The sequence below is a fragment of the Trichosurus vulpecula genome, chromosome 1 (genome assembly GCF_011100635.1).
Source record: "Trichosurus vulpecula isolate mTriVul1 chromosome 1, mTriVul1.pri, whole genome shotgun sequence".
NCBI lineage: Eukaryota > Metazoa > Chordata > Mammalia > Diprotodontia > Phalangeridae > Trichosurus > Trichosurus vulpecula.
Window position 1 is genome coordinate 153,698,918 of NC_050573.1, and position 13,897 is coordinate 153,712,814.

The 13,897-nt window shown below is 37.8% G+C and overlaps 1 protein-coding gene across 1 annotated transcript in view; it reads left to right on the forward strand.

The window, feature by feature from the left end:
• Positions 1–13,897, forward strand: part of RAD54B (RAD54 homolog B) — a 119,858-nt gene that overhangs the window by 92,116 nt on the left and 13,845 nt on the right. Inside the window, exon 8 of the mRNA XM_036754134.1 lies at positions 12,156–12,363. Within this exon, the coding sequence (XP_036610029.1) occupies positions 12,156–12,363 (208 nt within the window). The remainder of the gene's footprint in view (positions 1–12,155; positions 12,364–13,897) is intronic.

Genomic DNA, 13,897 nt, shown 5'->3' on the forward strand with positions numbered 1-13,897 from the left:
GCATTGCTAAGAGGAGCTAAGTCTATCAAAGTTGGTCATTGCACAATGTTGCTGTTACTGTGTATAATGTTCTCCTGGTTCTGCTCATTTTATTCAGCATCAGTCCATGTAAGTCTTTCCAGTATTTTCTGAAGTCCACTTGCTCATCATTTCCTATAGCAGAATAGTATTCCATTACATTCATATACCACAACTTGTCCAGCCATTCCTCAATTGATGGGCAATGCCTCAATTTCCAATTTTTTGCTATCACAAAAAAAGCTGCTATAATTATTTTTTGTACATGTGGTTACTTTTCCTTTTTTTCTCCTTGGGATGCAGACATAGTAAGTAGTGGTATTGCTGGATCAAAGGGCATGCACAGTTTTATAGCCCTTTGGGCATAATACCTTGGAAATATTTTTAAAAATCATTAAGTTTGTAGAAATTCTGTTTTTTGTTACAAATTTTCATTAATCTATTCTTCATTCTGCATTATTCCTAGGACCTGAGTTTGAATTCTGACTTCTGTTTATTACCAGTGTGACTTTTGTTTAGTCACTTAAGCTCTTTGGGCTGAATTTGTATAATGAGGAAATTGTCTTAAATGACCTCTTAGGTCCTTTTTAACTTGGCCAATGATCTTATGAAACATCTAATTGTATAATTGTATATTTTGTATAATTGTATATTTTTATCTGCCTAAAATTTAATTTAATAGATATTACATGTTGTATTTATTTTGATTGTTCACTTAAGATTGCACTGTGTCAATCATTCAACAAGCATTTCTAAAACTTTGTGTATTGTATGTTTTGCTATGCATTGGGGGTGCAAAGAAAAAGCAAAAATGTTCCTCTTCCTCGAGAAACTTCCTTTCTAATATAAGTGACAAGATATATAGGTCAAGATAAATATAAAGTAGAGGGAAGACTGCCAAATTCTCCTAGAGGAGGAGACACTTTAATTGATTTGTAAAGTAATATTTATATGCCCATTTTCTAATTTTGAGGGATTAGGACAAAAAGTCATCCTTTATATCATGGAACTTTGGGTCCTAAGTCAGAGTTGAAAATCTTCCCATCAGCACAGTTGCTCTTTGATAATTATGGAAGACCAAAATGAAAATGTCTTATTTTATAACCTGACATCAAGAAGAAGACTTGGAACATTTTCAGATTAGGGTCATGTCCCAAGTCTGTGCCTTTGCACAGGCTGTCTGATGTACCTGGAATGTACTTTCTTCTCATTTCCACATTTTACAATCTCTAACTTCCTTTAAGGCTCAGTTTATATGTTGTTAATGCTTTCTTTATCTTCAAATTACTATGCATCTTCTTACTGTTTACATATTTTCTTTCATATTAGTATGTATGCTCCTTTAGTACAGGGATTGATTTTTCTTTTTCTTTGTGTCCCCAGTGCTTAGCATAGTGGCTGAATATAGTAAGTGCTTAATAAATGTGCATTTGCTTCATTGATGATAATATACTTTATATACATTATCTCATTTAATCTTTACAACTCTTTGAAATAGGTGCTATTATTATCCCCACTTTACAGATGAAGAAATTGAGAGTCAGGTGAAGTGACTTGTTATTAAAGCTATTATGTGTTTAAGGCAAGATTCAAACCTAGGCCTTCTTGATTATAATCAATTAATGAATATTTTATTAGGCACTACTATTTGTCGGGTATTGTGCTAAGAACTAGGGTTACAGATATAATTAATGAAACAATCCCAACTTGCAAGGACATTATATTCTAGAGGGGAAGAAATATGTAAAAATATATACAGCATAAATATAAAGTTAATAAATTCAAATATATAAAATAGTTAAATACAAGATAGTTTGGGAGGACACTGGCAGTGGTGCTCTGTGTCTTGATGTAGAGAGATTTTATGAGTCGGAGGTGAAGAGGGAAGTGCATCTCAGGCGTGGGGGATAATCACCATGAAGATCCAGCACTGTGCACTGCTTCATAGAGAACAGCAGGAGCAAAAACCTGGAGATGAAGCTTCTTCTCAGGATTGAAGTTAATCTGGTTTCCCTAGAATAAAAGAGTACATGCATAGAGAGTAGTGACTTGAGAAAAGATAGTTTGAAATCCGGACTAAGGTATGCAAGAGGGATCCCTGAAGGATGTTTAGTGGAGGAGTGATATAACCTATTCTATGCCTAAGGGTTAGTCAAACAGCTGTATGAAGAATGAATTATGGTGGTGTTTGGGGGAAAAGGAGAGGCCCGCTAGCAAAGGTAAGAGCAGTGAGGAGTTTATTCTGATAGTCCAAGGAGGTACTAATGAATGAGGGTAGCAGTTAGAATGCAGACGAGGGAAAGGAAGCAGGAGAGAGAAATCATAGACACTTAGAGTAGGGACCTTGGGAACTATATAATCTAAGCCATTTTTTTTGTAATGTGAGGAAACTGAGACCCTGAGAAATAAATCTAAAATCATATCTTTTGATTGCAAGGCTGGTGAGCTTTCTGCCCTTCCTTTTGTTAGAAAGATTGACCTGTTGGACCTGATAACTGATTGGCTAAAAGATGTGAAGAATCAAAGATAACCTCAAGGTTTTGAATTAAGGAGATTAGGTGAATGATGATGTCACTGGCAGGAGCAGTTAGGTCAGAAGGAAAAATGGAATGGGGGAAAGATAATAAGCTTGATTTTGGACACATTGAGTTTGGTGGAACATCGAGGTAGATGTGCATTGATAGTAGCTGGAGATGCCAGTATCAGAGCTAGAGCTAGAGATTTAAGAGTGATGTAAATGAGAGTTGAAACCATAGGAGTGAACAGAGACTAGAGCTGGGGTCCTTAATTTTTTTGTGTCATGAACTCCTTTGGTGGGGCCTATGGAACTTTTCTGAGAATTATGTTTTTTAATGCATAAAATAAAATTTAAATGTATAAAATAAAATACATAGAAAACTAATCATATCTAAATGTGATTTTTTTTTTAGAAAAGCAATTTTGCACACCCCAGTCAGCTAATAAACATTGATTAAGTGCCTCTTATATTCCAGGCACTGGAATTCAAAGAAAGACAAAAATATAGTTCTTGTTCTCAAGAGCTCACATTCTAAAATGAGAAACAGTATATAAAGAACTATGTACAAACAAATTATATATACAGGATAAATTGAAAAACTCCCTGTAAAATGTAGGATTTCAGCTGATACTTGATGTAAACCAGGGAAGGTAGGAGGCAGAGATAAGGAGGGAGAATATTTCTGACCTGAAGTGATTTAAAATGCCAGGAGTCTGGAGATGGGATGTCTTGTTTGAAGAATAGCAAGGAGGCTGATGTCACTGGATCAGAGTACATGGAGGGAGCATAAGGGGTAAAGGGCAGGGATGGGGGGGAGGCAGGTTATGAAGGTCTTTGAACGCCAGACACCTGGGTATATGCCTGCAGGCATATAACAAAAAAGCTCTTTGTTATAATACAGTTTGATAAATAGCTGCCTTGGTGACAAATAGCTCAATTGGAGTCTCCAACCGCTGCTCATCTCTCCTTCATCTGACCATTTTTGGGGTGACTTCTTTTCTAATGGTACCTGTTAATGCAAAAAAAACTATTTCCCTCTGGGCAGAACGAGTTTCCTTTAATAAAACAGCCCAAACCTATTAGGGAAATAAGGTCTGGCCCAGTGATTCTATTATTATAGGAAACTCTTCAGTTTCTCTGAAATTTAGGGTCTTTAGAGACTAACATGTCTAGTGACTTGCCCAGGATCATAAAGCCAATACATGTCAGAGGTAGGGCTTTTAAATAGGCCTTTCAGGGTTCACGGGCAGATTTTTATCTGCCCCCTTGAGCTGGTCAAGGGTATCAAACGCAGAGGTCAAGGAAGATGAGGATGAAGAAAGGGCCATAGGATTCGCCATATAGAATGCCGTTGGTTCCATGTGATAGAGCAATTTCAGTAGGGTGGTGGATGTGGGAGCCAGAATACAAGGGATTAGGAGGAAATGGGTGATTAGGAATAGATGCTCTTGGTATGGTTTGCTTTTCAACTTGGGAGAGGGGAAGTTGACAGAGGATGTGACTTGGTATGCCTCTGGGAGCTCTCCATCCTCCATTTGATACTATTGAATGTGGCACTACTGAATTTGTTCCAGTGTCCATGAAGTCAGGCTGAAGCAGGCTCTGCGGAGTGCTTAGAGCTTGGTCAGACATCAAATATTCCAAAGTCATCCACTGCAGCCCAGGCCACCATCAGTTGTCTTGACTTTTGTCTTGCCATTGGATTTTGAGGACTCTGCAGGAGAGAGTGAGGCTGACAACTTTGTGCAATTCTGCTTCACTCGAATCCAATTCACATGCAAGTCATCACTCCCGTGACGTCATTGGCCCTCTGAAAATGAAGGACAAACAACATCAGTTTAGTCCCCTCATTTATGGGTGAATGTCCTCAAATTATTTCTTGGTCCAATTTTTATTGTGTCCTGGGTTTGGGGGAGGGAGAGGGAGGAGGCAGAGTTTTACTTAACTGAGTTGTCCAAAGAGCCATACTTTCTTTTTTTTTTAAATTTTTTTAGATTTTTTTATTTTTTTTTACAACGCTCAGTTCCACAAGTTTTTGAGTTCCAAATTTTCTTCCACTCCCTCCCCTCCCCTCTCCCCCCCAAGATGGCATGGAATCTGATATATGTTCTACATATACCTTTGCATTAAACTTATTTACACAATAGTCAAGTTGTAAAGAATTATGACCAATGGAATGAATCACGAGAAAGAAGAAACAAAACCAAAAAAGAGAGAGCAAATAGTTTGTCTCAGTCTGCATTCAGACTCTAATTCTTTCTCTGGATGTAGATGGCTCAAAGAGCCATACTTTCGTAGCTGTGGTGCAGACAGGAAGAGAGCTGAAGGTTTATCCAAGGTTATGGCTTCCTTGGTTGCTTAGTGTGTCTAGCTATTCAGGATGGCTTGCTCATTAATAGCTTATCTTGTCTTTTCAGGACCTCTTTGGTCTAGTCTGTTTTCTTGAGGTATATTCCTGCCCCCAACCTCAATGCTCCCTTTACACACAGAGCCTTATATTTTAATTTTTAAGCCCTTCTCTTAGTGGAGGAAAGCAGTATATTACCTTTCACAGCAATGTTTTCTGGATCTTACATCATCCACTGCTGTTTCTTTTTCAGTACCAGTTATGCGTTATGACAGTAATGTGATTCAACAAACATTAATTAGGATACAAAGTTAAAATTAAAAATAAACCTTGCCCTCAAAAGTCTACCAGAGGGATACAACATATAAACAGTTAAGAAATGCCAGGTAATTTGAAGACAAAGCCCTAAAAACTAGGACGATCAGGAAAGGCTTCTTATTGAAAGAGAGTTGAGCCAGATGGGACAAGCCTAGAACTTATTCAGGGAAATAGATAATCTGCTGACTTCTTTACAGGCTCTCTGAGAGGCTATCAGGTTGAAACAATCAAGCAAAAATGAGATGTATGAGGAAGTATATATGTTAATGATCTATACTTCTGCTTCTTGCTTCTTTGCTACTGATATTTAATAAAATGAAATTTCATTTATTTTTTCCCCTGAAAAGTTTTCAACAGAAATTTAGGCACTAGAAATAAATATAATTAATATCTCTGTACCATGAATGAATAAATAGTTCTTACTGTTTTCCCTCCCAGAGTTGAAATGTTTTCTTGGTGGAAATAGGGCAATAAATAGTAGAATATTGTTTGTGTTAAAGCCATCTAGTGGCTGACTAAAGTAATGTTTTGTTAAATGTTCATTGCTTTGTATCTACAAGAAATGGGGGAGGGTGAGGGGTGTGTGTGTGTGTGTGTGTGTGTGTGTATGTGTGAGAGAGATGGTGGTGGGGGTGGGGAGGTGGTAATGGGGGCTTGGGGAGTTAATGTAAGTGAAACATTAATAGAAGTAGTCATTTGATTTAGGCCCTTGATGTTAAATAAGTCAAGTAAGTGATAAATGTCAGCTATAGAGCGTTGATCATTATTTGTCCAAGTAACTAAGTTTTGTAAGCTGGACAAGTCATGAAACCTGCTTGGACCTGCTTCTTCAGGGGAACCTGCGGCCTCAAGGCCACATGTGGTCCTGTAGGTCCTCAACTGTGGCCCTTTGACTGAATCCAAATTTCTGGAGCCTCAGGGCCTCAGTTCCCTCACCCCTGGTAGACAGTCTCTTCCAGTTTTAAATCTATCATTAGCCTATGATGTTTAATGTCACTTTAGCTATCAAATTAAAATTCATTCAAACAATAAGTACTTATTAACTTTCTATAGTGCCAACATTATGAGAAGCCATGGGGTTATAAAGACAAAAATGGAACAGACCCTGCCCTTGAGGGATTTTTATTTTATTGGAAGAGACAACACACACACACATGTGTGTGTATACGTATGTATATGTATACGTATATATGTATATATGAATATGTATATGTACATATGTATATATATGCATGTATATACAGAATAAATACAAGTTAGTTTCTTAGGGGAATTACTAGCACCTTTGGGAGGATCAGGAAAGATTTCATGTAAGAGATGTCATGTGAGCTGCCAGTAGTTGGGGAGTCTAAGAGCTTGCTATGAATGAGTACTTTAGAAGCATGGAAAATAGCTTCTGCATAGGCAATGGAGATGAGAGAGTGTTGTTTTTAAAGAGAAACAGGGCAAATTTGGTTGGACCAAGAAGTGTTTGAAGGGGAATGCTGTATAATAAAGCCAGAAGGGTAAGTTGGAGCTAGTCAGTGAAGGGCTTAAATGTCTGACAGAGCTTTGTATTTGATCCTAGAGGCAATAGGGGAACACTAAATCAAGCTGTTTTCAAAGTGATTTTCCTAAAGCCCAGGTCTAACCATGTCGCTGTCCTACCCAGTAAAAATTCCAGTGGCTTCCTGTTGACTCTAGGCTCTAATATTTCATTCTTAGTTCATCCTTTTTTAATTTCTATTTTTTGTGTAAGTTGAATACATAATTGCTAATACAGTAATACATGTATAAAATTTATACATAAGCAAGTATACGTATATTGGGGTGCATACTCGAACATTTTTGCTGATAGGGGTGCACAATGAAAACAATTTGGAGACTGCTGTTCTAGTCCGTTGTTATTTGTTTGAGGCTTTTGCCTAGTGTTATACTGGGTACTAAGTAGGATGCAAAACAAGTATAAACCATATCTATGCTGACAATTCTCACATCCACCTATCCTATTCCAGCCTCTCTGCTGACCACTAGTCTCACATCTCCAAGTGCTTTTCAGACATCTTGAACTGGATGTTCAGTAGACATCTTAAGTTCAACATGTCCAAATCTGAACTTATTATCTTTCCTTCCAAACCTTCTTCCTCTCCTGCTTACTATTTACCTATTACAACTTACCTGTTACTGTAGAGGGCAACACCATCCTTCCAGTCTCTCAGGCTCTCGGACTTAGGAGTCATCCTGGATTCCTCACCATCTTTTACCCCCATATCCAATCTGTTACCAAGGCCTGTCAATTTAACCTTTGCCTCATCTCTTATATATGCCCCCTTCTCTCCTTAGACACTACTACCACTCAGGCCCTCAACATCTGATGCCTAGATTATTGCAGTGGCTGTTGGTAGGTCTGCCTCCTGCTTCAATTCTCTCCCCACTTCAGTCTATCTTCCATTCAGCTACTAAAGAAATTTTCCTAAAATGCAGGTCTGACCATGCCTCCAAGATCAAATACAAAATCCTCTGTTTGGCTTATGTTTCAACAATCTGTCCAGCAGCTGTTGTGGGGGTGAAAGACCAACACAAGCCCAACAACAAGAATGCTACCAGCAAGCTGCAAGAACACAGGTTCTTTTGATCTGCTTTAGTAAGGAAAGCAACGTTAAGGGGTTGACAAACTTACTTTAATTCAGCATACAAATACCATTCACTTAGTTCAGGGGAAAAAGCCAGCACCCTGAACTTCAGAGCAAAATACAAACAAATTACAAACATCAACAGACAGACTTTGTCTGATTCAAATCCCAATTCATAGTTACCAGAATTTAACAAAGTCCCAACATCCAGGTTTACGAGCTGGAGGGCTCTTAGCTCCAGCTGCCCAGAGTCTCTGCATCAGCACACCAGCACAAGTGAGAGCCCTGCGCAAATGGCTCTGTCTTCTTTCTTAAAGCATTTCAGATGTCAAACGTCATCTGAATGACCAGAACTTAGGCTCCTATGATTGGCTCTGGAGTTAGCACCTCCCCTTAGTTAGCCTCACCTTTGGCCCCACCTTAGTTACCAATCCACTCCCACATAGGTTTTACACCTAATAGGGGTTTGGGCCTGGGGCTTAGCACCTAGTAAGACTCAGTGAAATACACTGAATTGACAAAAGCCAAACTCTTCAAGGGCACTTGGTTGAACTAAGTGCTAAGAGCCCATTTTGCTTACCAACACAGCTTACAAAACCCCCTCTTACCTTTCCAAACCTCTGTTCCCTGAACAAGACACTACAGATACTCTATCTCTGCTCTGAGCATTTTCTCTGGCTGTTCTTATGCCTGGAAAGCTCTACCTTTCTGCTCTCTTTCCTGGCTTCCTTCAAGTCCCAGCTAAAATCATATCTTCAATAGGAAACTTTTCCCAACCCTTCTTAATTCTAATGCCTTCCCTCTCTTAATTATTTCTTACTTATCCTGTCTATAGCTTGATTGTATGTATTTGTTTGCTTGTTGTCCTCTCTATTGGAATGTAAGCTTCTTGAGGGCAGGGACTGTATTTTGCCTCCTTTTGAATCCTCGCTGCTTTGCATAGTGCCTGGCACATTTTTGTTGTTGTTATTCAGTCATTTTCAGTCATGTCTGACCCTTGGTGATCCCATTTGGGGTTTTCTTGGCAAAGGTAGTGTAATAGTTTGCTCTTTCCTTCTCCAGTCATTTTATAGGTGAGGAAACTGAGGCAAACAGGATTCAGTGACTTGCCCAGGGTCACACAGCTAGTAACTGTCTGGAGGCCAGATTTGAACTCATGAAGATGAGTCATTCTGACTCCAGGCCTGGCACTCTATCCACTCCGCTACCTAGCTCCCTACCTGGCACATACTAAGTGCTTAATAAATGTTTATGAATTGATAAACCATGGTCCCTGCCCCAAGCAAACTTATAACTTAGTTGGAGAGACAATACATGAAACAGTTAAGTAACATTGCAAATTAAGGCTGAGATCCATTGTATTTTTTTGTTTGTTTGATGGATTACTGTGGTTTCAAAATTTCATTACCTGGTGACCTACTTTTTATTGATGAGCCTCCTCTGTGTGTACTTAGGCAGCCTTCCAGACAACAGATCTTCCCTGGACTTCAAAGCCTTTAGTGTGGTTCAGTGGTAGAATGCTAGATTTGAATCAGTGAACCTGGGGTCAAATCCTGACTGCTGCATACTGTGTGACCTTGGACAAGCAACTTAGATTATCTGGGCCTCAATTTTTTCATCTGTAAAATGGGGGAAATGGACTGGATGACCCATAATGTCCTTTCTAACTCTGACTCTATGATTCTATTACTTTGCTTTTTCTTAGCAGAAACTCTAGGAACCCAGGGTGATTTCTAGGCCATGACAGGACTTTAGTGGTGATATTAGGATATGTTTTAATCATAGAATCACATAGAATCTTAGATTTAGAGCTAAAAAAGACTTCAGAGTCTATCGGGTCCAGCTCTCCTATTGTGTAAATGAGGAAACCGAGGTACAAAGAGGTGAAGTGCTGTGCCTAGGATCACACAGCTAGTGTATGTTTGAGGCCAGATTTGAACTCGGGATTCCCTGACTCCAATTCTAGTGCCATCTCTATTATGCTAGACTGCCTCTGCACTTGTTAGGTTGAAGTAAAAGGAGATGTAAGTCAGGGAAGCTGGTTTGACTTTTGCAGTAGTGAAGATGTGAGGTGATAAGGGTCTAGACTAGGATAGTAGCCACGGGAATGGAGGATGTGAGGAATGAAAGGGTAGAACACTGGACACATATGGAGGGATGGAGGAGATAAAAGATGGTTGGAGTCTGGGTGACAGAAAACCATGGTGGAGCCATTTAGCGGGGCATGGGATTTAATACTAAGAACTGGTTTTGGTGGGAAAAGATGATGAATCTTGGTCACTTTGAGTTTGAGACAATGACAGGATATCCAAGTGGTGATAAAATGTGGATAGCTGTAGATATGAAACTACTGCTCCATCGAGACTTTAGGGTTGGATATATGGATTTGAGAGTCATACCTGATAGCATTTTAGAGCTAGAAGGGGGCATTGGTGATTATCTGGACCAGCAACTTAATTTTACAGATGAGGATACTGATATCTAAAGAAAAATTAAGTGACTTGCCTTTATTAAGCTCTGAAAGAAAACCCTCACTTTGGAGTTAAAATCTCAGTTCCAATATTCGGTAGCTAAGTAACCACCTCTCTGTTCTTTACTTTCCTTGTCTGTAAGGTGGGAATAATAAATACCAACAATTCCTCCCAGGATTATTGTGAAGAAAGCATTTTGTAAATCTGAAAACATATTATAATATGTATATGTTGTACCATCCCCATAGAATTTAAACTTCTGGAGAAGAGGAACTATTTCATTTTTGCCTTGGTATCATGGATTACCTGGTGTATTCAGTGTCATGAACATAGCAGATGCTTAAGAAATGCTTATTAAATTGAATATAAATATGTTTATGTATAATGTAATATGTAATAGTAATTTAATCTATAACATTTATATGTGAATGTAAATAAGCATAAATATGCTTACATATAAGAAATATTTACATATAAATATGTTTATATTTAATATGCAATGTTTATATATAATAAAATATAATACATAATATAACATAAAATAATATAAATCTAAATATTCCTGTAGCAGCACTTTTTATACTAAACCTATCTTTCTAAATAGTGGCTTAAAGGAGATATTCAGAACTATAAGTTTGGATGCTTTTCAGGGAGAGAATATATAGAAAAAAGAATAGAAAGCCAAGAATTGAGTCATAGGGAATATCCATAGAGAGGAGAAGAAGGGGAATGATCAAAGGGAGACAGAGTGGTTAGGAGGGAAACCAGGAAAAGTTCAGTGTCCCTGAAACCAAGAGAGAAAGTGGTTCAAGATGGAAAGTGGTCTATTGGATTAAATACTGAAGAAATGTCTAGAAGAGTGAGGACTGACATTTGAAAGTGAAGTTTAGGAAGATGAAGAAGATGGAAGCCAAATTTTGGAGGCTAAGTAAGGAATAGGTAGTAAAGAAGTAGAATCACTACGTATAGAACATTCAGTAGAGAAGTTTGTCAGTAAAGGAAAGAAATTGGATTACAGAGGTGGCAAGTTAAAGAAAAAAAAACATTTTTTTTCCAAGATGGGAGGGAGGAAGGATGCATATATTTGAAAATGGTGAAGACAGAACTACTGGACAGAAAAGAAGATTGAAGATGATGCAGAGGGTAGAGGTATGTGTGGGATAAAGGTCTCTCAGGAATCAGAAAGAGAGATAATGGAATTGTTAAATTTTAGAGGAAAGGACACTTCTTTCATTTGCTACAGGAAAGAACGAGAGGATGAGTTTAGTGATAGAGATTTATAAAGATGTAGATAAGAGTTAAGTGATGAGACTCAGACAGGTGGCCTTGATCTTCCCAGTAAAATTGCTAGGGGGTTGGAAGAAAGTAATTTGGAAAAGCTCCTGGAGGGAGAAAATTGATAAGAATAAGAGAATTGCTGAGCATTGGAGAGGGCCCAGTTTGCAGAAAGCATTTTTACTAGGCCAAGTCTGCATAGTTCTGATTGATTTTGTTAAGCTCCGCAAAGAGAAACGCAGCTGTAAATTAAGAAGGGTAATCTTTTTCCTGGTTTGCATGTGGAAAAGGCTGTTAGTGATATCAGTCATTCCAATCCCACTGACTGTCATGGATACCAATCAGTGTTAATAACATCCTGGAATATTAAAGGCATGCATATTTTAGCAATATTCTGTCCCTCATCAAATGAATACCATTGTCCAACCCTACAGCTCAAAATGAAATTTATTGTTTATTTTCTTACATGATTTTTATATTTGAGGCATAAGGATTGTAATACCCAACAGGTGGCTGGCATGAAATTTGCTTTTCAGCTTTATTGATACAGTTCCTCTGCATGTTTTGTTTCATGAAATCATGCAATTTATTTTCAGGATCATAAAATAGAAGACTTCATCATCTCCTCACTGTATTCAGTTCTTATCATCAGTTATGAGATGCTGCTTCGATGCCTTGATCAAATTAAAAATATAAAATTTGATCTTTTAATCTGTGATGAAGGACATCGCTTGAAGAACACTTCCATTAAAACAACTACGGCGCTCGTTAGCCTTTCTTGTGAGAAGAGAGTAATTCTTACTGGTTAGTTTTCTGTGAATTCACTTAATAATCTTTTAGTGTAGTAAAATGTTAAGACTGGTAACATGTTCTTGTTAGATTTATATGATGCTTGATGATATTAAATGGATATCACACTCAGTACCCCCTATCCAGCTATGATAATTTCAACAGTTGGAGCCATGGAGAGAAAACTCCCTCTAGTGCTCCTGTTTATTGGGAAGACAAATTCTTATATCCGTCACAAACCTGTCATGGAAGGAAAGAGAAAGAGGGAGGGAAGAAAAGAAGGAACTAAAAGAACAAAGGGAGGAAACAAGCATTTATTAAGCACTTACTATGTGCCAAGCAATCTGAGAGTTGGAATGATTGTTAATAAAATAGTTTCTCTATACTATTTAAATACTCTTCAAGGCAAAATTTTTTAAAGTGATATTGAAAGTGCCAACATCAAAGTGACCATTTTGGGTAAAATTTTAATCACTGTTATATAATATAGATGAAATAATAGATATTTATTATTTCATGTATATATCTTATCTACTCAATCAATGAACTTCTGACAGGCAGGAATTATGTCTATATTCTTGCATCTGGTAGGTATTCAATAAATGCTTTTTTCAGTACTATGAAGTGGAAAAAAAAGATAATACTTGTAAAAAATGTTTAAAACATATTTAAGACATATCCTTTCACAAAAAAGAAAACGCTTATTGCACCTATTTCCACATCTTAGTATTTATCAATCCTTAAGAATTTATTAATTATCTGCTATGTGCTGTATACTTGCTAAGCACCGGGGATATACAGACAAAATTGCGAAGTCCTTGCCCCCAGTGAATTTAGATTCCATCATCGGAGACAGATAACATATACAGATACAGGAAATGTGATTTTAAGAGGTGTAGATCAGAAATGAGTGCGTTGCAGGCATTGAGGACAACAAGTGCAAAGACATGGAGATGAGAAATGTTTTGCCTTGTATGAGGAAAAATTAGAAGGCTGCTTTGAATTGTAAAGTATGTGAAGGGGAACTACGCATAATAAGGCTAGAGAAGTGGACTGGGTCCATGTTGTGAAGGACTTTAAATGCCAAACCAATGAGATTGTAATTGATCTAGAGATAACAGGTAAACACTGGGGTTCATTAGGCAGGGAGTGACATGGTCAGACCTGTGCTTTATGAAAATCACTTTGAAGGCAGGGAGACCAATCAGACTCATGCTTGGTGTACTTCATGAGTTTGTGACAGAAAGAAAACATCCTCTGGTGTATTGAACCTCTTGAGCTTAATTACATCATCTCAAAATGGACTTATTCCATTTTCTTTTATTGAATTAGAAATATCTCATTCACTAGAATTTCAAATGGGATTTGCCTGTTTTCAAAATGGAAAATTAGTAGACCTATATGTTTGGAATCATTATTCACAAGAGATTGACAATGTTAGTAGGTGAGGAGATTTTTTCACCCCCAGCAACGAGAAGCAGAATAGCAGAAAGGTTAGAAATAGAGAGTTGGGTTCAGAGTCAAGAAGATCTGGGTTCAAGTCCTGCTT